General features: G+C 45.9%; 1 protein-coding gene across 7 annotated transcripts in view; it reads left to right on the forward strand.

Annotated features, from left to right (window-relative positions):
• rerea (arginine-glutamic acid dipeptide (RE) repeats a) overlaps window positions 1-9,504 on the forward strand; it is a 106,654-nt gene extending 97,150 nt beyond the window's left edge. For 4 of the 7 annotated variants that reach the window (XM_040192438.2, XM_040192439.2, XM_040192437.2 and 1 more), the window contains 11 exons: window positions 1,757-1,919; window positions 2,008-2,100; window positions 2,632-2,831; window positions 3,037-3,198; window positions 3,293-3,406; window positions 3,499-4,877; window positions 5,487-5,709; window positions 5,799-6,519; window positions 6,899-7,072; window positions 7,190-7,370; window positions 7,470-9,504. In XM_040192438.2, the coding sequence (XP_040048372.2) occupies window positions 1,757-1,919; window positions 2,008-2,100; window positions 2,632-2,831; window positions 3,037-3,198; window positions 3,293-3,406; window positions 3,499-4,877; window positions 5,487-5,709; window positions 5,799-6,519; window positions 6,899-7,072; window positions 7,190-7,370; window positions 7,470-7,503 (3,444 nt within the window). In that variant the 3' untranslated portion in view covers window positions 7,504-9,504. The remainder of the gene's footprint in view (window positions 1-1,756; window positions 1,920-2,007; window positions 2,101-2,631; window positions 2,832-3,036; window positions 3,199-3,292; window positions 3,407-3,498; window positions 4,878-5,486; window positions 5,710-5,798; window positions 6,520-6,898; window positions 7,073-7,189; window positions 7,371-7,469) is intronic. The other 3 variants (XM_078093062.1, XM_040192440.2, XM_078093077.1) reach the window with 1 other exon arrangement.
• The last annotated feature ends 14,231 nt before the right edge of the window (window positions 9,505-23,735 follow it).

The raw sequence follows: 23,735 nt of genomic DNA on the forward strand, positions 1-23,735 counted from the left end.
AAGCTCCGCTACCAGCCCCAAACGCATGGCGGCACAGCGGGGCTTTTCTTCTGCTGACATAATCCTCTGATGTCATTCGCTGCTCCTGTCTTTGGCACAACAGAAATACTGTTATTGATATAACAGAAATGACTTTAATAATCCAAAGATAGAGGCTTGATTCCTCCTTCTTGACTCGTTCTTTATTATTGTTTTATTTGAAAGGAGTTCTACTGATTTCTCTGCTGAGCTTCTGCATGTGGAATCGTTCCCAGTGCTCCAGATGTGCTCATCTGCACCCGTCAGTAGGGGCTATGAAGCCTGAGCACCAGCTGTGGGGCTTGGGACAGTTATACTCTGGAGCACTTGCTTTGCCATAATTTACCCTGAAATGTGAGCGGTTTTCATTGAGCTCCAGCTCTGCTTTGCCTGATAAGACGGAGTCCTACAGCCACTAGTGGAAATACATTTCCCCTAAGAACCACATGAAGGGAAAAGTTATTAACCAACCCTAAGCCCAGAGAGTCCAGCTGTTTGTGCCAATCAAAGCCAACACTCAACCTTTTGGTTTTCTTACAACAAACAAAAAAATTGTTTTCTACGTCGCCAGATAAACAAATAAAAGCGGCAATTCCCTTGTTTGTTTCGGTTACTACCATAATATTGCACTTCTAAATTGCTTTGATGGCCTTTTATTTCCTCCTGTTACAGGAGTTGAGTGAGAGCCTTTTTAAAGCCACTTACAGGCGTCCACCACTTCATCACATCCTTTCCTGCCATTGTTTGTTTTAAAAAACATTTTGATAGAAGTTTTGGCTGAAAAGCTGTTGATGCATTTTAGAGAGAAATGCATGTCAAGTATCTCCGCTGCAGCGTAGAAGGGAAAGCGGTCGGTAGCCATTAAACCCCGGGGGTTTGTTGAGCAGCAGTGTAGCAGACCTCAGAGCGTAGACGGCAAGATTACAGGTGACTCGCTGCTCGGCCCGACGATCGCTCCACACCTTCATGAATTTGTTATGGCGCCAGCGCGAGGCCGCTAACAAGTGAGGGGTCCGTGGTGACGGAGAACAGGGCAAAGCCCCGCAGGAAGCTACATAATTGTGACTGACTCCGGTCTGAAAATTGGGTATTATGAGCGCGGCCGGAAAAACCCGCAGTTAAAATGCAGCCGCTGCCTCAGCAAAGTGCTTTCTGATCCATGATTGCATGTGTTAATGTTTCAGTTGGGTATTGATTTCCTGGCCGCCTTTTTGTACGCCGCATTTATCCGCCTCGTTATTTTGGCGAGCCCGACTCTGAATGTTTGATTACAGTTCAATTGACTCTTCCAGTGGTGGGGCGAGGAGCCATTTCACTCCCTATTTGTAGCGCCAAAGCTCTGCCTGACATGTGCCTTTGTTCCCATTCAAGCTCCTGCCACCCAGGCAGCCACCAATGCACTGATCCTAATATCCCTGCATTCAGTCAGCCTCCTCTCCTAATCCTGGGACAGACAGGGCCAAAGCACAAACACGCCCGGCCAGCACCAAATCCTGGCATGGATTTACCGGCTCCCTGGCCCGTCATAACTGCTAATGTGTATTTAGCACATATTTTATCCAACTAGCTACAGAGTTTTTTGGCAACTTGGACGAATTTACCGTTTTAATTCTGACACTTCTTTGCTCTCATTGATTGCTCCCCCTCACTCCTCCTCCTCTCTGAGTTGTTCTGATATATTTATCAGGGTTTTTTAATTTTTTTTAACCAATTTCTTTTTTTGTGTGTTTCATTTCAGGGAGAACTTATCACCTTCTACTACTATTGGAAGAAGACCCCCGAGGCAGCAAGTTGTCGAGCCCACCGCAGACACCGCCGCCAGCCCGTCTTCCGTCGCATCAAGACGAGAACCGCTTCGACTCCTGTCAACACTCCCTCACGCCCCCCCTCCAGCGAGTTCTGTAAGTACATCTCACCTCTTCGGCGCAGGAGATGACCCCGTGTAGGAGACATTTATAGGAAGGGTTTTGTCTTCTCGCTCACTTGCAGTGGACCTCAGCTCGGCCAGTGAAGATGACTTTGACAGCGAGGACAGCGAACAGGAGCTAAAGGGCTACGCCTGCCGCCACTGTTTCACTACCAGTAAGTTATCCCGTTCTACACCTGCAGTCACGCACGCTGGTCATTTGGCTCTGGCTATTGCTGTCCTGGTCCGGACCGGTGTGGGTCTGCACACAGTGCAGCTGTGTGTGACAGATGGACATAAGAAGATGTTGGGACAAATGACATCGGATCAGACGTGAGCACAGAGCGTGTTGACTCGCTCCCCCGCGTTATCGTTACCCTTCTATCCACACAGCTGGCTCGCAGTGCCCGGCTCCCATCTGGTTACTGCCATGACAGCTATGGTGTGATAACTTTGGCTTTGCATTGTTATGGCATATGGACCTTATTAGTTTACTACAGAAAATGTTAATGCACTATTTATCTGTTATCACTGATTCATGAAAATGTTTATCTCATTAGATGTTAAACCATGACACTACTTAATGGCATTCTCTATATTCGACAATATTATTGCAGTTTCTGAGATCCTTTCTGTGTGATACGTGTGCTTGCTATTTAATGCCTGTGAGAATCTGTTATTTCACAACTGTAAATGGCTTCCCTCAGCCTCCAAGGACTGGCACCACGGGGGTCGGGAGAACATCTTGCTGTGCACAGACTGCCGCATTCACTTCAAGAAGTACGGTGAACTGCCTCCCATTGAGAAGCCTGTGGACCCGCCGCCATTTATGTTCAAACCTGTCAAAGAGGAAGAGGATGGACTCAGCGGGAAGCATAGCATGAGGACCCGACGGAACAGAGGCTCGGTGAGCGCTTTCATCCATCCCTGTATTTTCACCTTCAGGATTCGTAGCCTCAACGTTATCCCTTGAGCCAGACCACGGAGCCAAAAGCTTATCGTCTCTAGACGTGCTGGGAAGAGTTCGACGTCCACAAATATTTTGACGGAGTTAGATTTGGGCTTTCGTATGTCCATCTCCAGTCAATGTTGACGGTGTTTGTTTCCATCAGATGTCGACGCTACGTAGTGGTCGTAAGAAGCAGACAGCCAGTCCCGATGGCAGAACCTCGCCTACAAACGAGGACCTGCGCTCCAGCGGACGCACCTCTCCCAGCGCGGCGAGCACGGACAGCACAGACAGCAAGACAGACTCCATGAAGAAGCCCAGCAAGGTAAACGAAGCGTGGACTGCCTGTAAATCTTCTTCTTCTAGTCACATGTCTCTGTGAAATGTACCCTAATGGCTCTGGCGCTTCTGCTCCACAGAAGATTAAGGAGGAGGCTCCTTCACCTATGAAGAGTGCCAAGCGGCCTCGAGAGAAGGGAGCCTCTGACACAGAGGAGCCCGAGAGGGCCGGCGTCAAAAAGTCCAAGACACAAGTGAGTCCCCGGTCCTTGTTCTCCCTGTTCGGAGTTTGAATGGAATGCACTTGTCTTATGATGCTCATCCCTTTCTTCCCTCCTTCCCTCAGGAGCTGAGTCGTCCAGACTCGCCATCAGAATGCGAGGGTGAAGGCGAGGGCGAGAGCTCGGATGGCCGCAGCATCAACGAGGAGCTCAGTAGCGATCCTAAAGACATTGACCAGGACAACCGGAGCTCCTCCCCGAGCATCCCCAGCCCCCGGGACAACGAGAGCGACTCTGACTCGTCTGCCCAGCAGCAGCAGCTCTTGCAGAGCCAGCACCCTGCAGTCATCCAGTGTCAGCCGGGCACGTCATCTGCCTCCTCTGCGCCGCCTCCGCCTGCAGCCGCGGCCCCCTCACTTCCCCCACAGGTTTCCCCCATAGCGGCCTCCACCTCTCTACCTCCCCTGCCTCTGCCCCAGGCAAGCCCTTTGTCTCTTATCCAGTCGGGCGCGTCCCTCCACCCTCAGAGGCTGCCCTCTCCACATTCACCGTTGACTCAGGCTCCGCCTCCTGGACTCCCGATACCACCTCAGTCGTTACCCAGCTCGCATCATGGGCCCATGCTGATGCCTCCCTTGCCACATCCCCTTCAGCCTGGCCCCTCACACATGCCTCACCCTCTCTCCATGCCCCTCCAGGGCTTCCCAATGGGTCAGTCTCAGGTCCCACCCCTGCCAATCTGTGGCCAGTCACAGCAGAGGCCGCACACTCCTCCTTCCCAGTCATCTGCTCAGAGTGGCCAGCCTCCCAGAGAGCAGCCCCTTCCCCCTGCCCCGATGTCCATGCCCATGCCCCACATAAAGCCCCCACCAACCACACCCATCCCTCAGATGCCCAACCCTCAGTCCCACAAACACCCGCCCCACGCGTCGGCACCTCCGTTCCCTCAGATGCCTTCAAACCTGCCGCCGCCCCCCGCGCTCAAGCCCCTCAGCTCTTTATCCACACACCATCCTCCATCAGCACACCCGCCTCCCCTACAGCTCATGCCTCAGGGGCAACAGCTTCAGCCCCCACCAGCACAGCCACCAGTTCTCACTCAGTCCCAGAGCCTCCCGCCGTCAGCCAGCCACCAACCTCCTCCAGCTCCTCCTCTGCCACCCTCCGCAGCAGCCTCACACTCGAGTGGGCCGCCGCAGCCACCGTTCTCGTCTCATCCTTTCAGCACAGTTCTACCTCCGACTGGCCCTCCCCCATCCTCATCAAACTCTATGCCTGGCATTCAGCCTCCATCTTCCTCTGCCCCGCCGTCCTCCATCTCCATGCCGCTGCCTGCCTCGGTCGCTTGTGCCGGCCCGGTACTCCCGCCCGTACAGATCAAAGAGGAGCCTTTGGACGAGTTAGAAGAGCCAGAGAGTCCTCCACCCCCCCAGAGGAGCCCCTCCCCGGAGCCTACCATCATCAGTACGCCCACCCATGCCAGCCACGCCAGCCAGTCTGCACGGTATGTCTGCAAACACAGATTCTGCCCAAACGTTCACCTGCGCAAACTGTTATTTATCGGTTGTCTATTGAGCTGCTTACTGTCTGGGGAAGCTGATTAGCTCTCCAACACGTCCAACAACAAAGAGTATTTGCCTTCACATTTTAAGGCTTTGATGTGAGCAACAATTCAAATGCCCTCAGCAAAGCAGGCTTCCCAGGCCACAATCAGCCCAGAGCTCTGAGAGGCTCATGGCGAGGAATTATCGGAGCTGAAGAGCAGGGAGATTAATTACAGCGAGATGCAAGTGAACTGAGGCATCTGAATATGAGTATCTGTAGTTTCCTTGTGCTTAAGTGGTTCTTACACTGCCAATGAATAGCAATGAGGGTTTTAATACATACTCTACTCTGCAGCCAGGTATTGCCAAAGGAGTTTGTTTCCTTGTGAATAATTGACCAGTGTTGGCTAATAAAACAAGCTGTTGGACATTATCCTGTCTTATTACTCAACCAAACCTGAATGTCCCTCTAGCTTTATGTGTAACAATAACCTCACATCTATATACTGGAATTTCCTTTATCTTTGATATTGAATAAGCATAAATATTGAATGTTTTGTTTCCACCAGGTTCTACAAGCACCTGGACCGGGGTTACAACTCTTGTGCTAGGACAGATTACTACTTCACTCCACTGGCTTCATCGAAACTGGCCAAGAAGCGGGAGGAAGCTCTGGAGAAAGCCAAGAGGGAAGCAGAGCAGAAACTGAGGGAAGAGAAGGAGAGAGAGCGGGAAAGGGAAAAAGAGCGGGAACGAGAGCGGGAGCGGGAAAAAGAAGCAGAGCGGGCGGCGGTGAGTGCTTTTGTTTGTCTCCCTTTTGCTTGCCAGCGTTTAATATTTTTTGCTTTACTTTATTGAACATTGCGTTCCTCTCCTCACAGAAAGCCTCCAGTTCATCTCACGACAGCCGGATGTGTGAACCTCAGATGGCTGGCCACTCCCACATGCGCTCACCCTATGACCCGCCCACCACTATCGCAGCAGTGCCTCCGTACATCGGGCCCGACACCCCGGCCCTACGCACCCTCAGCGAGTATGCCCGACCCCACGTCATGTCCCCCACCAATCGAAACCACCCTTTCTTTGTGTCCCTCAACCCTGGCGACCCGCTGCTGGCCTATCACATGCCCGGCTTGTACAACGCCGACCCAGGCATGCGCGAGCGCGAGCTACGAGAACGGGAGATGCGTGAGAGGGAGATTCGCGAAAGGGAGCTGAGGGAACGGATGAAACCTGGTTTTGAGGTTAAGCCTCCGGAGATGGACTCCCTTCACCCCTCCACTAACCCCATGGAGCACTTTGCCCGGCACGGGGCCATCACGTTACCCCCCATGGCCGGGCATCACCCCTTCGCCTCTTTCCATCCAGGCCTGAACCCATTAGAGCGCGAGCGGCTGGCCCTTGCTGCCGGGCCCCAGCTGCGGGCGGAAATGAGCTACCCAGAGAGGTTGGCTGCAGAGAGACTCCACGCTGAGAGGATGGCCACGGTGGCCAACGATCCCATCGCCCGTCTACAGATGTTCAATGTCACGCCACACCACCACCAGCACTCGCATATTCACTCCCATCTACACCTCCACCAGCAAGACCCGCTGCACCAAGGTAAAGGAGAGCCCTGTATACATGCATGCATGCATGCATGCATACATACATACATGCCCATGCCATATATATATAGAATTGATGATTTGTTGTGTGCAAGTTAATAAAGGAGATTTGTCAAGATTCTTGTGCAGTACTACTGACGACAGGCAAGAGTGAACCACAGGGACTTTGAATTAATAATTTCTTGCAACGATCTGCAACTCCACCACATATTGTATTGTCTCTGTAGTAACGCACGGCATTGTGGGCCCTGCCTCTGAGGGCAGTAACATAACGTAACATAAGAGCTGTGTATCGGCTGCCTCTGGCCCCGTCTGTGATGACCTATTGTGAGATGAGTGAACCCTGAACCTCAGACTCTGACCCCCCCCCGAAGGTGGCGGCGAATGTCTTGTGTGTCCTCCGGGCTCTGGGGGCCACCCCCTGGCAATGGATCCCCTGGGAGGAGGACCTCACCTGGCTCGCTTCCCTTACCCGCACGGCGCCATCCCCAACGCTCTGCTCGGCCAGAATCCGCACGAACACGAGATGCTGCGCCACCCGGTTTTCGGTAGGTTCACTGCCAATACGCACTCGCTCTCATTAACGGCAATATCGCCTCCAGTCCATCAGCCGTCAGCTTCAACTACATTTGCTTGATCGAACCATTTGCTCGCCCCTCCTCCAGGAACTCCGTACCCACGAGAGCTGCAGGGAGGTCTGCCCCCGCCCATGTCTGCCGCCCACCAGCTGCAGGCCATGCATGCCCAGTCTGCTGAGCTCCAGAGGCTGGCCATGGAGCAGCAGTGGCTCCACGGACACCATCACATGCACGGAGGACCACTGCCGGGTCAGGAGGACTACTACAGGTCGGACAAACCACAGAAATGGCACAAAATAACCGCCAACTGTGTGTGTGTGTCTGTGTGTGTGCGGCAGATATTAATATGTCGTTGTTTGCGTTTCAGCCGGCTGAAGAAGGAGAGTGACAAGCAGCTGTAACCAGCCAAGGAAGTTGGCGACTTGACGGGTGCAGGACGCAGGAAGTTGTTCATTCAGTCTTGAAGAACGGAAAATGCCAAGTGGATCGTCTGAGAATTCTTCTGATTTTTGTTTCTTGTTCCTATCAAGGACATTTTTTGATTATTATTTTTTGAAGACATAGACTTTCTTTGGTATATAGCCAGTAGTGACAACGTCCTCAAGACTCGTGCATGACAAGCTTCCCTGACATTTTTGTGTAGGTGCTAGAACATGACACTGTGCTTCACAATAAAAAAAAAGACAAGACCGGTCAGGCCGTTTTATGGAAAAATAACAAGTGCTATCTTAAACTCAACATTTATTTTAATACATTGTTGGAGGTTTTTCATAATTTTAAGAAAAAGCTACAGCATGGCGTTTTTTGAGTCTGTAAATAGTATATATAAACATATAATTATTATTATAATTATTATTATTACTAGGTGTGGACTCCGAACCAAGTCGTTTCAACCTCCAATATAATTGTTTTGAAGCATTATCCCTTGTTTCAGAGGGGAGCACCATGGCATTATATGAGCAGTTCCTGGGAGTAACGTTCCTCTGACGTCACTGTGTTTAGATTTAGTCCCACATCAACTATGTAACCCATAACCCCGTCACACCCACAGCCATCCGTCACGCACCCGGGACACGCCGCGGGTTGTGAGAATGTGTCAACTCAACGCGTTGAGTTAATGATGTGAAACTTGAAGAGGTGACACGGGAGTCACCGGGGTTTCTGTCGAGTGCACCCTGAAGCCATGGATTCAAAAGAAAACACGCGTTTGCACTGAGAGAGTTTGTTAAAGCTCCACTCGATTGCTTTTATCCTTTCACTTCAAATCTTTTAAGTCCACACATTTGGAGTAAAACATAACTTTTTGTTTCTACAGAGTTCAATTATGATTTTAAACATATGGAACATATTTGGCTGAGCTGAAGTTTTTTTTTAAAATATATATAACAAGGACCTGTTCACTATATCAGGAGGCCATCAGGACTTCAGGATTGTTTTAATGTGTGAATGGTTGTGACTCGGTGCTGGTTGTGTTGTGGTCGTCCCCTTTTCTTCAGCCGGTGCAGTCACCGAATGTTTGTTTCAGTCCGACCGAGTCGTCCTCCGACTGGACTGTAATAATGTTCACTGTGACACCAGAAGGGGGGTCTGCCGACACGTGATGACCAAGAGGTGGAGGGTCGACCGTGTGTGTGTGTGTGTGTGTGTGTGTGTGTGTGTGTGTGTGTGTGTGTGTGTGTGTGTGTGTGTGTGTGTGTGTGTGTGTGTGTGTGTGTGTGTGTGTGTGTGTGTGTGTGTGTGTGTGTGTGTGTGTGTGCGCCACTGACTGTTACAAGTTGTGTTGGCCTGTCATACCAGTGCACATGAGTTGTTGTTTTTTACTCTTCACGCCACAATGAGTTCTGCTTTTGTTCCACACACTAAGACTGTTTGACCTTCATGGACCTTAAACCCTACTTGCATTTAAAAGTGACCATATCCTCATATCTTGGAGCACTATGAATTACATTTGAACACTTGCAGAAATCGTCAAAATTTCCCGTTTAACATCCCTAAAAAAAGTCTTTGACAAGAACCCGTCGTTTTGTCTCGCCATCTCCCACCTGCCGTCTCTCTCCTGACGACGTACTCCTCACATCTTTGCCTCGTTTTCCTGACGATTCCCTTGCCTTTTACTCTTTTTGTGTCTCCGGAACCTTTGATGTTAAGTGTTGTCAATGGTTTAGCTTCTTGTTTCAAAGCGGCAATAGCAGAATGTAGATTCTGACTGCTAAGATTTATATATATACTGGTATCTTGAAGCTTATTGTATATATGAGTAGTCGCCATGGGATGACACAATGTAAACAAAAAGTAGAAATAAGAAAAATTGTGAGTCCTGTGTTCTCTCCATTTGAGTATTTTGTAATTTTTTTGAAAAATTTGTGGAATTAAAATAAACGACTAAGTTACACCACAAGAAACGACTTGACTTTTTTTTTTTTAATGCCGTGTGATACATAACTGTTTATTTGTTAAAGCTTGTTTGTATGCCGACGTTTAGCAGGCTGCTAAAATCCCATCAGCCGGCAAACAGAATAATCCTGTTCCAAGAATAAACAATTGTGATTGTTCTGCTCATTCACTGAATGGCAAAGAAAAGAAAAAAAAACTATTCTGTTTTTTGTTTTAATATTTGAAAATGTAATTTTCAAGCTGAGCAGACTGCTGCTGGGTCTGTTTAGATAATACTCAACCCTACTGGGCTCTTGAATAATAGAGTTTGGGCTTGGCGGTAGAAAAGCGCTACAGAATAGATGAAGCGTTCTTGTTTCCTATTTCATTTCAGCTTTCTATAGTCTCCGTTTCACAAACACGGAGCTTTAGGAGATCGCCAAGCAGCAGGTAGTAAATCTCACAGCTGAATATTGCACTGCCTGCGTATAATAACATCAAAGCCAGGCTAAGCCAGAAGGAACACTTACTCAGGCTGAGAAGCCTCGCTATCAGCGGGGGCAGGGCTGTCGTTTCATCCTGCGAGTGGGGGGGGGAGGTGGTAGACCAGCAATCTGTGATGGTGTGCTGCAGTGATGGCTGTCATTTTGAGAGGGAGCTATTATTCTACTGCTGCTCTCTGAAATGATGCTCTGTCCTCGGGAAAATCAAGGTTCCTGGGCTGTTCCATCCCGGGGCTGGTCATGTCATGTGACGGCGCTGCCCGTTGTCGCCGGCTCACTTCACCTCCCCATAAGACACGAGACGTCAGAGCCGAGTGGCGCCGGGTGGTTGAATAATTCATCTCCCTCCCTCCTCCACCACCTCCACACCGGCGATGGAGAGACTGTGACTTGTGTCAACTCAAATCCCTTTCATAATACTGTGTGTACCCCTCAGGCAGGCTCACAGGATACCCCGTCTCCAGGAATCAGCTCGCTCTGTCTGAATAGCAATACGTTGTGCCGTTCTCTCTCTGTGTGCTATTGTATCGGTTGCAGCAGGTTTGGACATACAGCCTCATCATCTTCTCCATCTTACCATCCTTTTCTTTCGCTCCACCGGGTCTGCCCGGTGCAGCAGAGAGCTATTAGTGCGTTCAGACGGAAGGTAGCCCTGTTTATATTAATGTGAGCCACGTTGGCACAGAAAGCAAATCTTCAGTTTGTGTTTTTTCTCATCCACAGGAGACAGGATGCTGAATGTATTTTATATATATTATGAGTAATCCCACAGTATTCATTCAGATGGTGCAGAATCCTCATTGGCTCCATCTTTTCTCTTCAAATCTGAAACTACATTGAGTCATTTAGAAAACAAGCAGCCTCAGTTTATGTAAAACTACTCAAATCCATCACCACTGTAGGAATTTAATGCATGCAAATATAGGTAATTAAACACATCTGCAATGCAAATGGACCCATATCAAATATGCATACATGCATTTTATTCAAAACAAATGTTGTCCCTGCACTTCAAACAACACACTATCCATATCAATGAAGCAACCTTCCTTTCCCAAGGAATGGTTCAAGCAGCATTTTCTATAAAAACACATTTTTAAAGTCTGCTATACGGTCAAATACTTACATTTGCTTTCAAGTACTTTCCCTGTGAAGCCAGGATAAAGGTCCTAAAAAGCAGCATGGAAACAAACACGCTGCTTTGTGAAAGACCGAAAAACATCCTCTAGATTTTCATATAATAGAACCCACAGTTTGTAAAGCGTCCCTGACCCTCTGGCCATAGACATCTTTCTCTAAACTATAAATACATTTATAAAATATAACGATACGATCCTATACGTGTTTGGCTTTGCTGCTTTTACTTTAAAGTTTGGCTTTGCTGCTTTTACTTAAAATAATTTAAATACTTCCAATAAATCCTTCTAATTTTCAGTGTGAAATATATATATATATATATATATATATATATATATATATATATATATACACACAAATGCCATGACATGACATATAACATGGTATAGTATCAAATAAGAATGAATGGAGCAATTTTTTAAATCACTGCACTTTTCAGTTGCTTCAAGAACAAATTAATTAATATCATATCTTTTCCATTTTAAAAACATGGCCTACGTTACCCGCAATGCAACTCGATGGCAGCCAATGTGGTCTCCAGAGTTTATGTAGTTTCAAATTGTCAGCCAGTAAAGCTGGTAAACCCCTTTTTTTCTAATCCCACAACCAGATTTTTCTTTGTTTCAGACTTGTAATCTTAATGCTAATGCTCACTAAACTAACATCACTCCATGGAGTTATGCACCTTTCTCTCTTGACCAGAAAAAAACCAGAAACAGACTTTGACGTGCAAAAGTGGTGGAATTTCCCTTAAACAATCAACATTCAAATGTTTTTCAAACAGAAAAAGGGGAGGATATTTTAGCTCTGCACACCACAGCACAACATTTCACGTCCAAGGGTCGGCTGCCATTTTGATCCACTTTATTATTCAGTCTTTGCGAGTGTGCTGTAACGCCATCCCGCCCGTGAAGAAGCAATGAACCTACGATCTGTTTGCGCTGCTGCCTGCTGAGTGTTTGCGGCCTCGGCTGCAGCTCCCATGTGTCTAATGATATCCTGCTCTCACATTCCTCTCATAACCAATGTGGATATTCCCCCTGGTCTGCACCAGCGGATCAACCCTGTGGAGCCACTGCCCCAACCCGAGCATTCCTCAGCCACACACACACACACACACACACGCCCCGGGGAGGCCTTGGTTTTGCAGACACCTACCACAAACCTCACACACACACTGTCTCTCCCGTCTGTTTCCATTGTGTCGAGTTAGATTTCAGGGGGCACAGCGTGCAGACGGAGTCGTAGGATCTCTTTGTTCAATAAAGCGTCGCAGGTTCGGTTGCTCTCCTGGCAAAGCGCAGACAATGCGAGGCTCACACGCTAGACTTCCAGGCTCCTCTTTAATGCGTTGTCATAAAACATGCAGCCGGCAGAGACTTAATGCTCAGTGGGTATTGCCCTTCCAGCTTTCCTTGTGGGCCCGCATGTGTCTCTCGTCAGCGTCTGTGCACCGTCAGAGTCACACTGACCTGACAGTTCAGATACCTCACAGCATTTCAATTAACCGTTTGCCAACTGGAAATTCTGAAAGAAATAGGGAGGCTTCAGTCCACAGAAATGTCCACTCCTGTTAGCTCAAACTATTGGGACAGTGGAGGGATGTTGCTTCATACAGTATTTCATTCTTTTCACATGAAAATAAGACTTCAAACTGTCATCGGTCCCCAATACGGTCCCCATGCAGCCAAGCCTTTAGAATGTGTTATTGAGTCTTCAAAACAAAAAACGATTTGTTCTACTCCTGCATTTACAAACACGTTTTGTTGATTCTTAAACCATAAAGTACACAACTAACCAATAACCAACTTGCACAGACACGGGCTGAATAATACACGTGTGATAGATATGCCTGTTTGATATTATGCACTTCTTTACCCACAGTAGTAGCATGCGCTGGTTATTCTACATTCCTTTCTGTATTTATGTGCATTGTGTATTCTGTGCATTTTATGAATACTTGAGTCTTTTGATGATCGCTATTTTTCTACAATGAGGAAATGGAGGTGCTGCTTGCAGAAAATATTAAAGCAAATATTGGAGGGTAGTTCAGGAATATCTCAGAAAAACACCTATGAAATAACAATTAACCTCTTGTCTTATTGTGGCTGCTAGCTGCTTTTTCTGCTCATTTAGCAAACAATATGTGTGTTGCCTGTACTGCTATATGAGAATTAACTTCTCCTCCAATTACTTCCATCATTAATTAAACATTTAGTCAGTAATATTATATATATATATTATTATATATTATATAGTAATATTATATGAAGTACAAATATGCTGTTTGCAAAAGACTAAGGGGACACTTTTGTATTTCATTTCCAACCAGTTGTCCAAAACCCAAAAGACCTACAGGAATATAAGGAGCATTGCAACAAACCGGCAGAAGCACTATTTATTTGATAGTAAATAATCGGACTAAATTGTTGTCAATTTATATTTGACCTATGGACAGTTTAATTAATTAATTGAGTACATATTCAGCACATATTTGCTTACATAATCCATTCTACTTCAGTCTATTGAAGTTTTGTCTTATGAATATTAAGGTTCCACATTATTATGTTTTACATGAAAAATCATTTTATTAAAGTCCAAAAATCTATTCTTTAGTCACTTACTTCAACATTTTAACACAATTTATTCTTTGTGGAAAGCAACCACACAGTTTCTCCTCACTGCGCTCATACGTTTTCCAATTACTCTGTAACCTAATTTCAGCGATGAGCACAACAGATCTGATTTGGGGATCAAAAGCCTGAATCATTAACTGGCTGAGCTGATGTTCTGCAGCTCAGCAGCTCCACACAGCCTCTCCTCCTGCAGATAACCCCGGTTTGACCCCAGCCTGTCATGCATGCTGCTGTGGCTTTACAAAGCCTGCCTGTCTCACGGCAGCAACAGCACCAAACCTAAATAAATCACAGGCAGGATGTGGTTCATACTCCTCAGCAATTTCCTCAGCCATCATCAGTCTCCGTGCCGCTGTCAGTCGCCTGCTCCTCTGAAATGGGCCCCGGAGCTGCTCTTCTCTGCGTGGCGACGGGTTGGCCTCGCCTCCTGCCGTTCAGACGACTAGGACACCGAGGGGAAAGGTGCTCACGGGGTCAACAGGTGGCTCAGAGGCGCCGTGCTGCAGATCGAGGGTCCAGAGGAGCGAAGCCAGCGCTCCGACCTTGTGTTTGTTGTAATGGCCGTCCCCGTGATGAATGGCGTCGCCGCGGCACACGCCTGCTGCTGCGCCGTGAGGCCGTCCACTTTGCCCTGACGCAGATGGATCGGCCTTTGTTTTTTACCCTCACCTCCGCTGTGTAATCAATCTCCATTGCGAGTGTATGGGAGGGGGCGCGCGCCCCGTGGGCTGCAGGCGATGAACTGACCGGCGGGTGGCAGGAGGCTGTCGAGGCCCCACGAGGACGAGCACCGCCATGGCGATGGGGCAAAGGAAGACGTCTAAATGCCCGCCGCTCCTCAGCCTCGCTTTTCAAAAGAAGAGGTGACAAGCACAATATTTGCCCCTGTTCCAGAGTACAATCTGTTGTATGTGAAAATGGCATCTGGTAGTGGACCGTCTCCACGCACCACTTCCAACACATGTTTTACACTTAGGCCTGTTTCCCTTTAGCTATTGCCTCACCCGCACCACATTCGCTTCTGCTCCATTTCGCAGAGCAATAAAACTATGGGCCAAAATGGCTGAAAGGTCATTCATACATGTTGCGATTTTTATTATATTCTTATTGAGTTCATCAGTAAGAAAACTTAAAATTGGCGATATTACAGTGGAAAAGATTTGCTGTGGTGTTACACTGAGATCCCGAGCTTAACCGAGGGAGACACACTCGTACTGTTTCTGCCAATGTGGTTGTATTACAACGGCTCCATGCAGAGACTTAGTATAAAGATGTAATGAAAATGAATGGTTGACATCTCTATGATGATAGAAAGCTTTGTGATCCAGAGGTTTGTTGATTTGAGAATAAAGAGGTCTTTCCGGTGCCGTAGTGGGCTGCTAGTCAGAGGCTGTGGTGCTGAGAGCAGTGAGGTTATGGACACACTGAAGCCCCCTTGAGATGGTGGTGTGAAGCAAATCGCTGAGCCTCGAAATGAGCCGAATGGAAACGAAAGTAGAAGAGGCACAGACTGCTTTTTTTTGCAGGGGAGGAAAGTCTTCATAAAGCTTTAATACTGTGCAGGGGGACGGGTCAGTTTAATGAGGTGATGTGAAGCCTGGAAATGAATAGTGTTGTGATATCCTGCAAACAGAAGCCCTGGGAGCCATTGAGTTCCAGAGCCGGAGGCGCAGGACCGCAGAGCAAACAGGCGGCGTGTTAGTCCACTAAAGGATGCACAATGGATGCTGGATTAGCCGAAACACCTCGTAAATTCTCCTTTAAAGGCACCTCGTACACCATACTGACTGCCTTTTCTGCAGTATAAACGATAAGAAATATACTGTCCAGGTAATCATCCCCCTTTGTGATCCAAACGCATGATAGAAATGATATTATAACAATCATATTTCAATTTAATTTGATGGATGTGGAAACGTCCTCGCGATGACAAACAGAACAAGTCGGGAATCAAGCGGGATGCAAAGTGGTCATGCTGATTATCTGTATTCATGTACTACACTTCTCTGGTGCAGCCCCGGAGGTTGCGGGGGAACAGTGCATGCTTTAGCAGAGCCCTCCTCCCTCCCTGCAAGCCCTCGACTCTGGTGGCTGGCTGCACGTGTAATGGGTGTAGCAGCTGTTGAGGAGCAGCAGTGAGGGCTGGTGGCATATGCTCTGGTTAGAACAGAGAGCAACGAGGACACCACACCAGCTACATCTGCTCGAGCAGAACGCAGCGCTGCAACAGACTATTTTACAGCTTGTGTTCATTCAATGTGTTTGATTGACGTTCTGTTGATCAGCCTATTAATAATGTGTTTGATCATTTCTTACCAATTAACAAAACGTTTCAAAGGATATTGTAGTTAAGGCGTCTTTTTATGTTTGCAAGCTTTGTAAGTTTTTTATTTTTACCGTGTGAGGTTTTAAAGGCACTTGACAAGGCCGCCCTCTTCAGGGAGAGCTGTAAACCCCCAGTAGTCCGCTGTCAATGTGCTCCATGGGGCTTTTTGGGTAGGAAGTGGAGCAGGGAGTCCTCTAGTGGAAATAGTTGCAAATTATTGTGTGGAAGGTTCATCTGTTTTTATGCAAACAAACCCAGTTTATTCCTAGCTGACATGTGCATTAGACGAATGACAACGTGAAGGTTCACTCTGACTTTTACCTTTTCAAAAGAAAAAGAAGTCCAAATTTGAATGAACTTCTGCCGCCGGTAAATATGATCCGATTATAAACTAAAAACAAATAAAATCAACGCAACTATGTAATCCTCAACGCTTAAATGAGCAGTAAAGTTTCCTTGTGAAAATTAGTCTGCTTTCTTGTATTATCCGTGGTATTTAACATGGCACGCAGTATTTCCTGTAAGCATGTAACACAGCGCAGAATTGCAGTGACACCTTTTCTACACATGCATCTGATCCGTGGAGTCTGGTTGCTTCTACAACTACCAGCTGTTGTGGACACACACACACACATGCTGATGTAAGTTGTATTGCAGTTTGCACAGTTGCTCTCTGCATATATGAGCTTCAACAGGCAGTGTGTGTAAACAGTGATAATGTTGTGTGCAATGTGTGCGCGTGTGTGTGTGTGTTTTGCTTGGATTGCTAACCGTTAGCAAACACGGTGCGGTGCCATGTTCTCCCGCCCACGGCTGATGGAACCAGCTCAGCGACGGTGTGCGTGGGAGTCAAGTGCGTCAGGTCCTCGAACTGTCTGTTCTCGGCGCGATGCAAACTCCCCATATCAAGGAAGCTGCTCTTTGTGTGCACGTGTCTCTGTAGTGCATGCATGAAAGAAGGCAGTGAGAGACGTCTCCTGCATTTCCTGCTTGCCCTCATTAAAGGCGTTTTGTTTCCCTGCACGAGCTACGCTGCCATGAGGCCGGAGCAGGGGCGGACTGGGGGAATAAAGGGGCCCCGGAGTTACTGGATCACTTAATGCATCGCAGGTATCGACCAGTCAGTGGCCTGCTTGGAACAATACCCAACATTATTAACTTAACATTATTTTGGATGAGTACAAAGAAATTAGATTACGTGTTTATCAATTTGCCTGGATGGACACATGGAATAAAGTGAGACTGGTTATGGTAACACTCCAAGGTAGGTCTTGTTTGCTAGGTGAACATGTCAGATGGTTATAAGTATATAACCATAGAATAGTATAACTACAGCGCCTTTAGGAAAGAATGCCGGCAGAGAAAGACCACACAACAAAGACACTGGAATCATAGGGCAGTATTAGTGTGAGCTATATTGTAGAAATGGACAGAACAGAACATACGATGGGGTGAGAACATCAGTGGTATCAGTAGTGTTACATGCTGGGTGTGTGTGTGTGTGTGTAGGGGTGTTGAAGGTGCACAACAAAACAATAAGTTATGCCACCAGTCGGTGGTTTACCAAATAAGTCAGAATGTTTTGAATATTTTGCTGCACCTTCCTTCAGACATAATTTTTCTCCACCTTTACAGGCTTTATGTTTTGGTGTCGGTGTTACGTCCCTACTGGTTGTTGAACCTACTGGTTATTGAACCTACTGGTTGGCCTCATTGATTACTTAACAGCAGCTATTTTCTGCCTCGGTTGCCTGATTCGTCACACAATCACAAACATATTGCTGAAAATCTTTAAAGTAATCACATATCCATTGCAGTGATTACGTTCGTATAAGTGAGCACTACATCATTGCCACGTAGGTAAGAATAGCTTGTAGATATTGGATCAGCCCAACCCTGTCGGCCCACCGGGGATCAAACTAAAGGTCAAAAGGTCAAAATTATATTTAACCCCAAAAAGTAGTTTTTTTTCAATACTTTTTCTTTTATTCTTCACTTTTTTGATATTATTATCGGAAAATGTATTATATTTTTTGTTTGATAATTTGATATTTTCAGATTCAAATCTATTATATTTTCAAGTTTCAGATCTTTTTTTGCCTTATATTTACAGGGAAATAATTTGCACAAAGATGTATACATCAAATCATATAGACACACAAAATGTAAGTGCTCCCTTCACCCATAATGAAAAGCAAATTTTAACGTTTAAAAGGTAATTCAACATTCAGTAAATGAGTATAAACATCCAGTCACTATACTTTTCTACCACGTTATGATCTACAAAAATGATGCCACCCAACAACAGTTGTCTACGTGAAGTAGCCAATACAAGAAAACTGTATTTAACCTGTAGGTTAATTCAGTCTATCCTGCCATTTGTTCCACTTTAAACTAATTTCTTGAAATAAAAAAACATTCTCCAGAGTATTTATAGGCCCATACAATATCATATATTTGATCTTGAACATTTTTTTTTTTGATGAGCAGGTATCAGCTTCCTACTTTTAAACACAGTTTTAATCATTTGAATCTTTAAATTTGAATTTAAATCCACCTTTGGTATTTTTTAGTAAAAGAATTCCTACGACATAAAAAGAATGAACAAAAAATGTAGTTTAATTTCACGTTAAAACCTGTGATTTGTTTTTCATTATTAAGGAAGATAAGTAAACCTCCCTGGAGACATGCCACGTACCAGCCTGCTTCAAGGCCTCCACCATCATCCCTGTCCCCAAGAAGCCCAGGATCACAGGACTCAATGACTACAGGCCCACCTCCCTGACCTCTGTAGTCATGAAGTCTTTTGAACGGCTAGTCCTGACCCACCTGAAGTCCCTCACCGACCCCCTCCTGGACCCCCTGCAGTTCGCCTACAGAGCCAACAGGTCTGTGGACGATGCTGTCAACATGGCCCTCCACTACATCCTCCAGCCTCTGGACTCCCCAGGAACCTACGCCAGGATCCTGTTTGTGGACTTCAGCTCTGCTTTCAACATTATCATCCCCGCTGCAGGACAAACTCTCCCAGCTGCACGTGCCCGACTCCACCTGCAAGTGGATCACAGACTTCCTGTCTGACAGGAAGCAGCACGTGAAGCTGGGGAAACATGTCTCAGCCTCTCGGACCATCAGCACCGGTTCCCCCCAAGGCTGCGTTCTCTCCCCTCTGCTCTTCTCCCTGTACACCAACAGCTGCACCTCCAGCCACCAGTCCGTCAAGCTCCTGAAGTTTGCGGATGACACCACCCTCATTGGACTAATCTCTGGTGGGGACGAGTCCGCCTACAGGTGGGAGTCTGACCATCTGGTGTCGTGGTGCAGTCAGAACAACCTGGAGCTCAACGCTCTAAAGACAGTGGAGATGGTTGTGGATTTCCGGCGGAACAGAGCCCCACCCTCCCCCATCACCCTGTGTGACTCCCCCGTCACTATTGTGGATTCCTTCCGTTTCCTGGGCTCCATCATCACCCAGGACCTCAAGTGGGAGCTGAACATCAGCTCCATCACCAAGAAGGCTCATCAGAGGTTGTTCTTCCTGAGGCAGCTGAAGAAACTCAACCTGCCAAAGACGATGATGGTCCACTTCTACACGGCCATCATCGAGTCCATCCTCGGCTCCTCCATCACCGTCTGGTACGCTGCAGCCACAGCCAAGGACAAGGGCAGGCTTCAGCGGGTCATCCGCTCTGCAGAGAGGGTGATCGGCTGCAATCTGCCGTCCCTGCAGGACCTGTTCGCTTCCAGGTCTCTGAAGCGAGCTAAAAAGATCGCGGCCGACCCCTCCCACCCCGGACAAAAACTGTTTGTGCCCCTTCCATCTGGCCGGAGGCTGAGGTCCATCAGGACTACGACCTCCCGCCACACGAACAGTTTCTTCCCGTCGGCAGTCGGGCTCATCAACAGAGCCCGGTCCCCCACTGCCTGACCATAACACTCCACCGGTCACTCCCCCTCATACTGCACATGCCACTTTAACTGCAATTCATCACTTTGTCACTTGTCACTTTGTCTCTTGTCTGTTACTTGTTTGTTAGTGCACTTTATGCTTAATATTTTTCTTTTTAACTTTTTAATATTTAATTTTTTTTAACTTTATTCCCTTGTTTTATACTAACCCATAGCCTTAGCCTTATTCTACTAACCCATTGCATCAGCATTTCATTCCACTTTATTTTATTACTTGTGCACTGTTGTCTTGTCTGTCTACTGTCGCGCACTAACCGCCAAGACAAATTCCTTGATTGTTTGACATATTTTGGCTAATAAATGTTTCCTGATTCCTGATTCCTAAACAACTGCATATTTTACATTGAAAACTAACCGGAAGTGATCGGCGGTGACGTTGACTGTCAGCAACCAATCACGTGCTGCTCACCTGCCCGCGTCGCAAAGACAATCACAACAGGTGTAGACGGTCCGCGTATTAAACGTCACCAGGGGAATAAAACGATGAATTCCCCCCGTTTCGACGAACGGTGAGTTACTACACGAATAAAACTCAGAAGAAACATTTTGCTCAATTTAAACTAGAAGCGTTAGTTTGTCTCAATCGCCGAACGGTAAAAATCCCCAATCGACACACGAGCTAAACGAGGGCTTATTCTGAATGGCTTGTTCGCCTGCGTGATGATGAGGACTGAAAATTACACATGAAATCACGCCGCAGACACACAGATTATTATATTATATATAATGTTAACGTAAGAGGTTTAACAAACCTTTCACAACATTCTTAGGAAATGTTAACGGTAAATTAACATAAAACCTTACAGGATGTGTGAGTGTTGCTCTATTCGCATAGATATCCTGCTACTGTAGCTAACTGCTATTCACACAACACTTGGTATGATTACGATTCTAATTAAATAGATGATTAATAACACGGTTTTATAACATTTCTTGCCTCTCTGAGGAAAGGGGAAATAGCCCAGTTTATGGATGTTGGCTGCTGAATGATGGGCATTCTGCCTCCTAAAAACCTCCCAAATTTACGGCCACCTTTTTATTCCAGAGCGTGCAGTGTTTATTTAACTCCTTGAGTAATAACTTTAGTGTAAGGTTGTAAATATAATAAAGTCACATGTGAGTATAATCACCATGTTTACAGAGCCAAGTTGGTTCCATATCTTGTTTAGCATCTTTTGATGGACTTGGATGTTTAAATGATTGTGAGTGAGACCATATTTCATTACAGATCTTGTTTCTCCACAAATGTGCATCCACAGCCGACATGTCAATATTGGTAAAACATCTTCGTCATCCCATAATCTTTCTAATTTAATTTCAGTAACAAAACAAGAAAGTTTGTGCAGCTTTTTGCAAAACTATGAAACCTCTCTCTCTACCGTATGTTGTTCAGACGCTCCTTATCCTTCCTCATAAAATAGCAAACACTGGTCAGTCTAATGTTTTGGGAGTCTGAGAGAAAAGATGGAAAATGTTTTTCTCTAATCTAAGTTAGATGTATTTTCAGGCCAGTCTGTTTTAATTTCTATTGTTAGTGTCTATGACCCTTTAACCCTTTAAGTCCCTTAAGGATATCAGCACTTATATTGTGTTTTTCTACACATTTATTTATTATGTACAATAACTATTTTAACTTGTATTCACAATATCAACGGTCACATAATTCAAACAATTTTAAATAGTTGTGGTAGTTTCATATCAGATGAGATGTCCGCTTCTTTCCACAAGATGGCGCGCTAAGCAAATCTTATTTCATGTGTGTTTGTGCTTGTGACCATTCGGTGTAAACGAAAACCAGCAAACCCTCGTTTCAGGATCGCAGCGCACAGAAGGTGGTGCTAGTGGTTCATCATCTGAGTGAAGATCCTATCAAACGCATAGTTAAGGGGCTTCAGCTATGAATCAGAGAAAAATTATAAATGTTTTTGTTTATGAACTAGAATTAGTTGGCCTGAATTCACATGACGATTCATCATCACCTTCATAAGCGGCGCGCTTCGTGGTTTATAGTCACAGCATGTTGGATTGTTATTACTGGACACACTTCAAGTGTTTTAACGGTACTGGACTTTCTGGTCCACATGTCAGTCGTAAACACAACCTCCATTGATGGAATTCAACTGAAACATTTCACCTATCCGTCCTCACCACGCCTTGCTCCTTTTTACTCAATGACGGGACTATTTGAATTCCATCGTACCAAATTCTGAAAGTAAAGACATTTTTTCACGTCATAGAATGTTTGTAACCGGAGGATTATTGTGTATTTGTCTCAAACAGATTGTAACAGGCTTCAATCTACGATCAGACGACATTTCAATGTGGCCACTTCAGTCACATGACGTTTAGTCAGAAAATCACCACTATGCCCGAGAGAGAATTATAGTAATTTCCACATAGATTAGACTGTAGGAGGGAAGCAGGTTGGAAGCTGTGTGTGTTTCTGCATGTTTATGTGTCTGATGTGTGTATGGGGGATGAGGGGATGGGGGGATGGGAGGATGGGGGGGTGTTATCATCATTGACATTCATTATAGTGAAGGCTTTGACCTTTCACCTCCCACAGGAGGAAAGACCAGCTGATCTGACCCGACCTGACAACTAAACCAAAATACAACATAATCCAGATGGCTGTTTTACGGTACAGTAATGCTCCTTAATGTATATTTAAATATGGTAACACTATTTGTTAACACAGAAGATATGGAATATCAGACGGATTATCCAATTAATAAAACGATTACTAAGAGACTTGGCCTCTATTTTGTTTAATAGTTTGTGCCGTTGGGTGTTTTACAAGTAATTAACAATAATTTAGTCTTATCAGTAAAGCTTTGCTCAATTCACTTGATTCGGTTATATGAGGCAAACTTGATTCAAGCAGTTGATGTTGCATCAGCATCGAGTATTTGATGACATGCCTGATGCCCTGCAGACTTATTTACCATATTTACCTTTTGCTTCATTCAATTTGAACTTCAAAGCTGAACTTGACTGATAGAAATGTGTTTTTATTCCAAGACAATTGCTTATTTTTCTTTCCAGTGTGCATATCCATTTCCTCAAATCTATATTGATGATTGAATAGTACTAAACAAATTGTATTTGTTTTATTGCTTCTTATATTTTGAATTGAAGAAAGTCATTTGAATAGTCTTTCAATCATAAACCGCTCTTCCAGTCATGAATGAAGAGTAAAGTTGATCTATTTATTGACTTTGAACAAAATAAAACATTCATGCCAGTTCATGCATTTATAGTGATATAATATCCGGTGCCTGGCACACTTGATTGTTTGATTATCAATGCAAGGTTTCATGTTCTCATGATAAGACCCGACTAATCGAACGATGAAACGCTCCGGACTCCATTAGCCGTGCTAACCAGAGGCCACACAAGTCTGAGTGAGCGGAGTTCATTTTGTGTCAGTCGACGTTCGGGAAGTTCGAGCCAATCATTGTGATTATTTGTGAGGAAGACAATTCCTGGTGAGAACCAGCGGCTCTGCAGAGTGTAACTCGGGCCGATTAAGTTATGACAACAACCCCACTGCGTCCGAGCCGTCCGGACTTCAATGCCTGCAGAGCCGCGCGCCCTCTAACGGAGATAAACACCTCTTCAGAACCCGTCATCAATACAGAGACTCATAGAAAGTAGCACAGAAATCTACTCGGGTGAATTGGCTCCAG

Source organism: Gasterosteus aculeatus, chromosome 2 (assembly GCF_964276395.1).
Source record: "Gasterosteus aculeatus chromosome 2, fGasAcu3.hap1.1, whole genome shotgun sequence".
Classification (NCBI taxonomy): Eukaryota; Metazoa; Chordata; class Actinopteri; order Perciformes; family Gasterosteidae; genus Gasterosteus; species Gasterosteus aculeatus.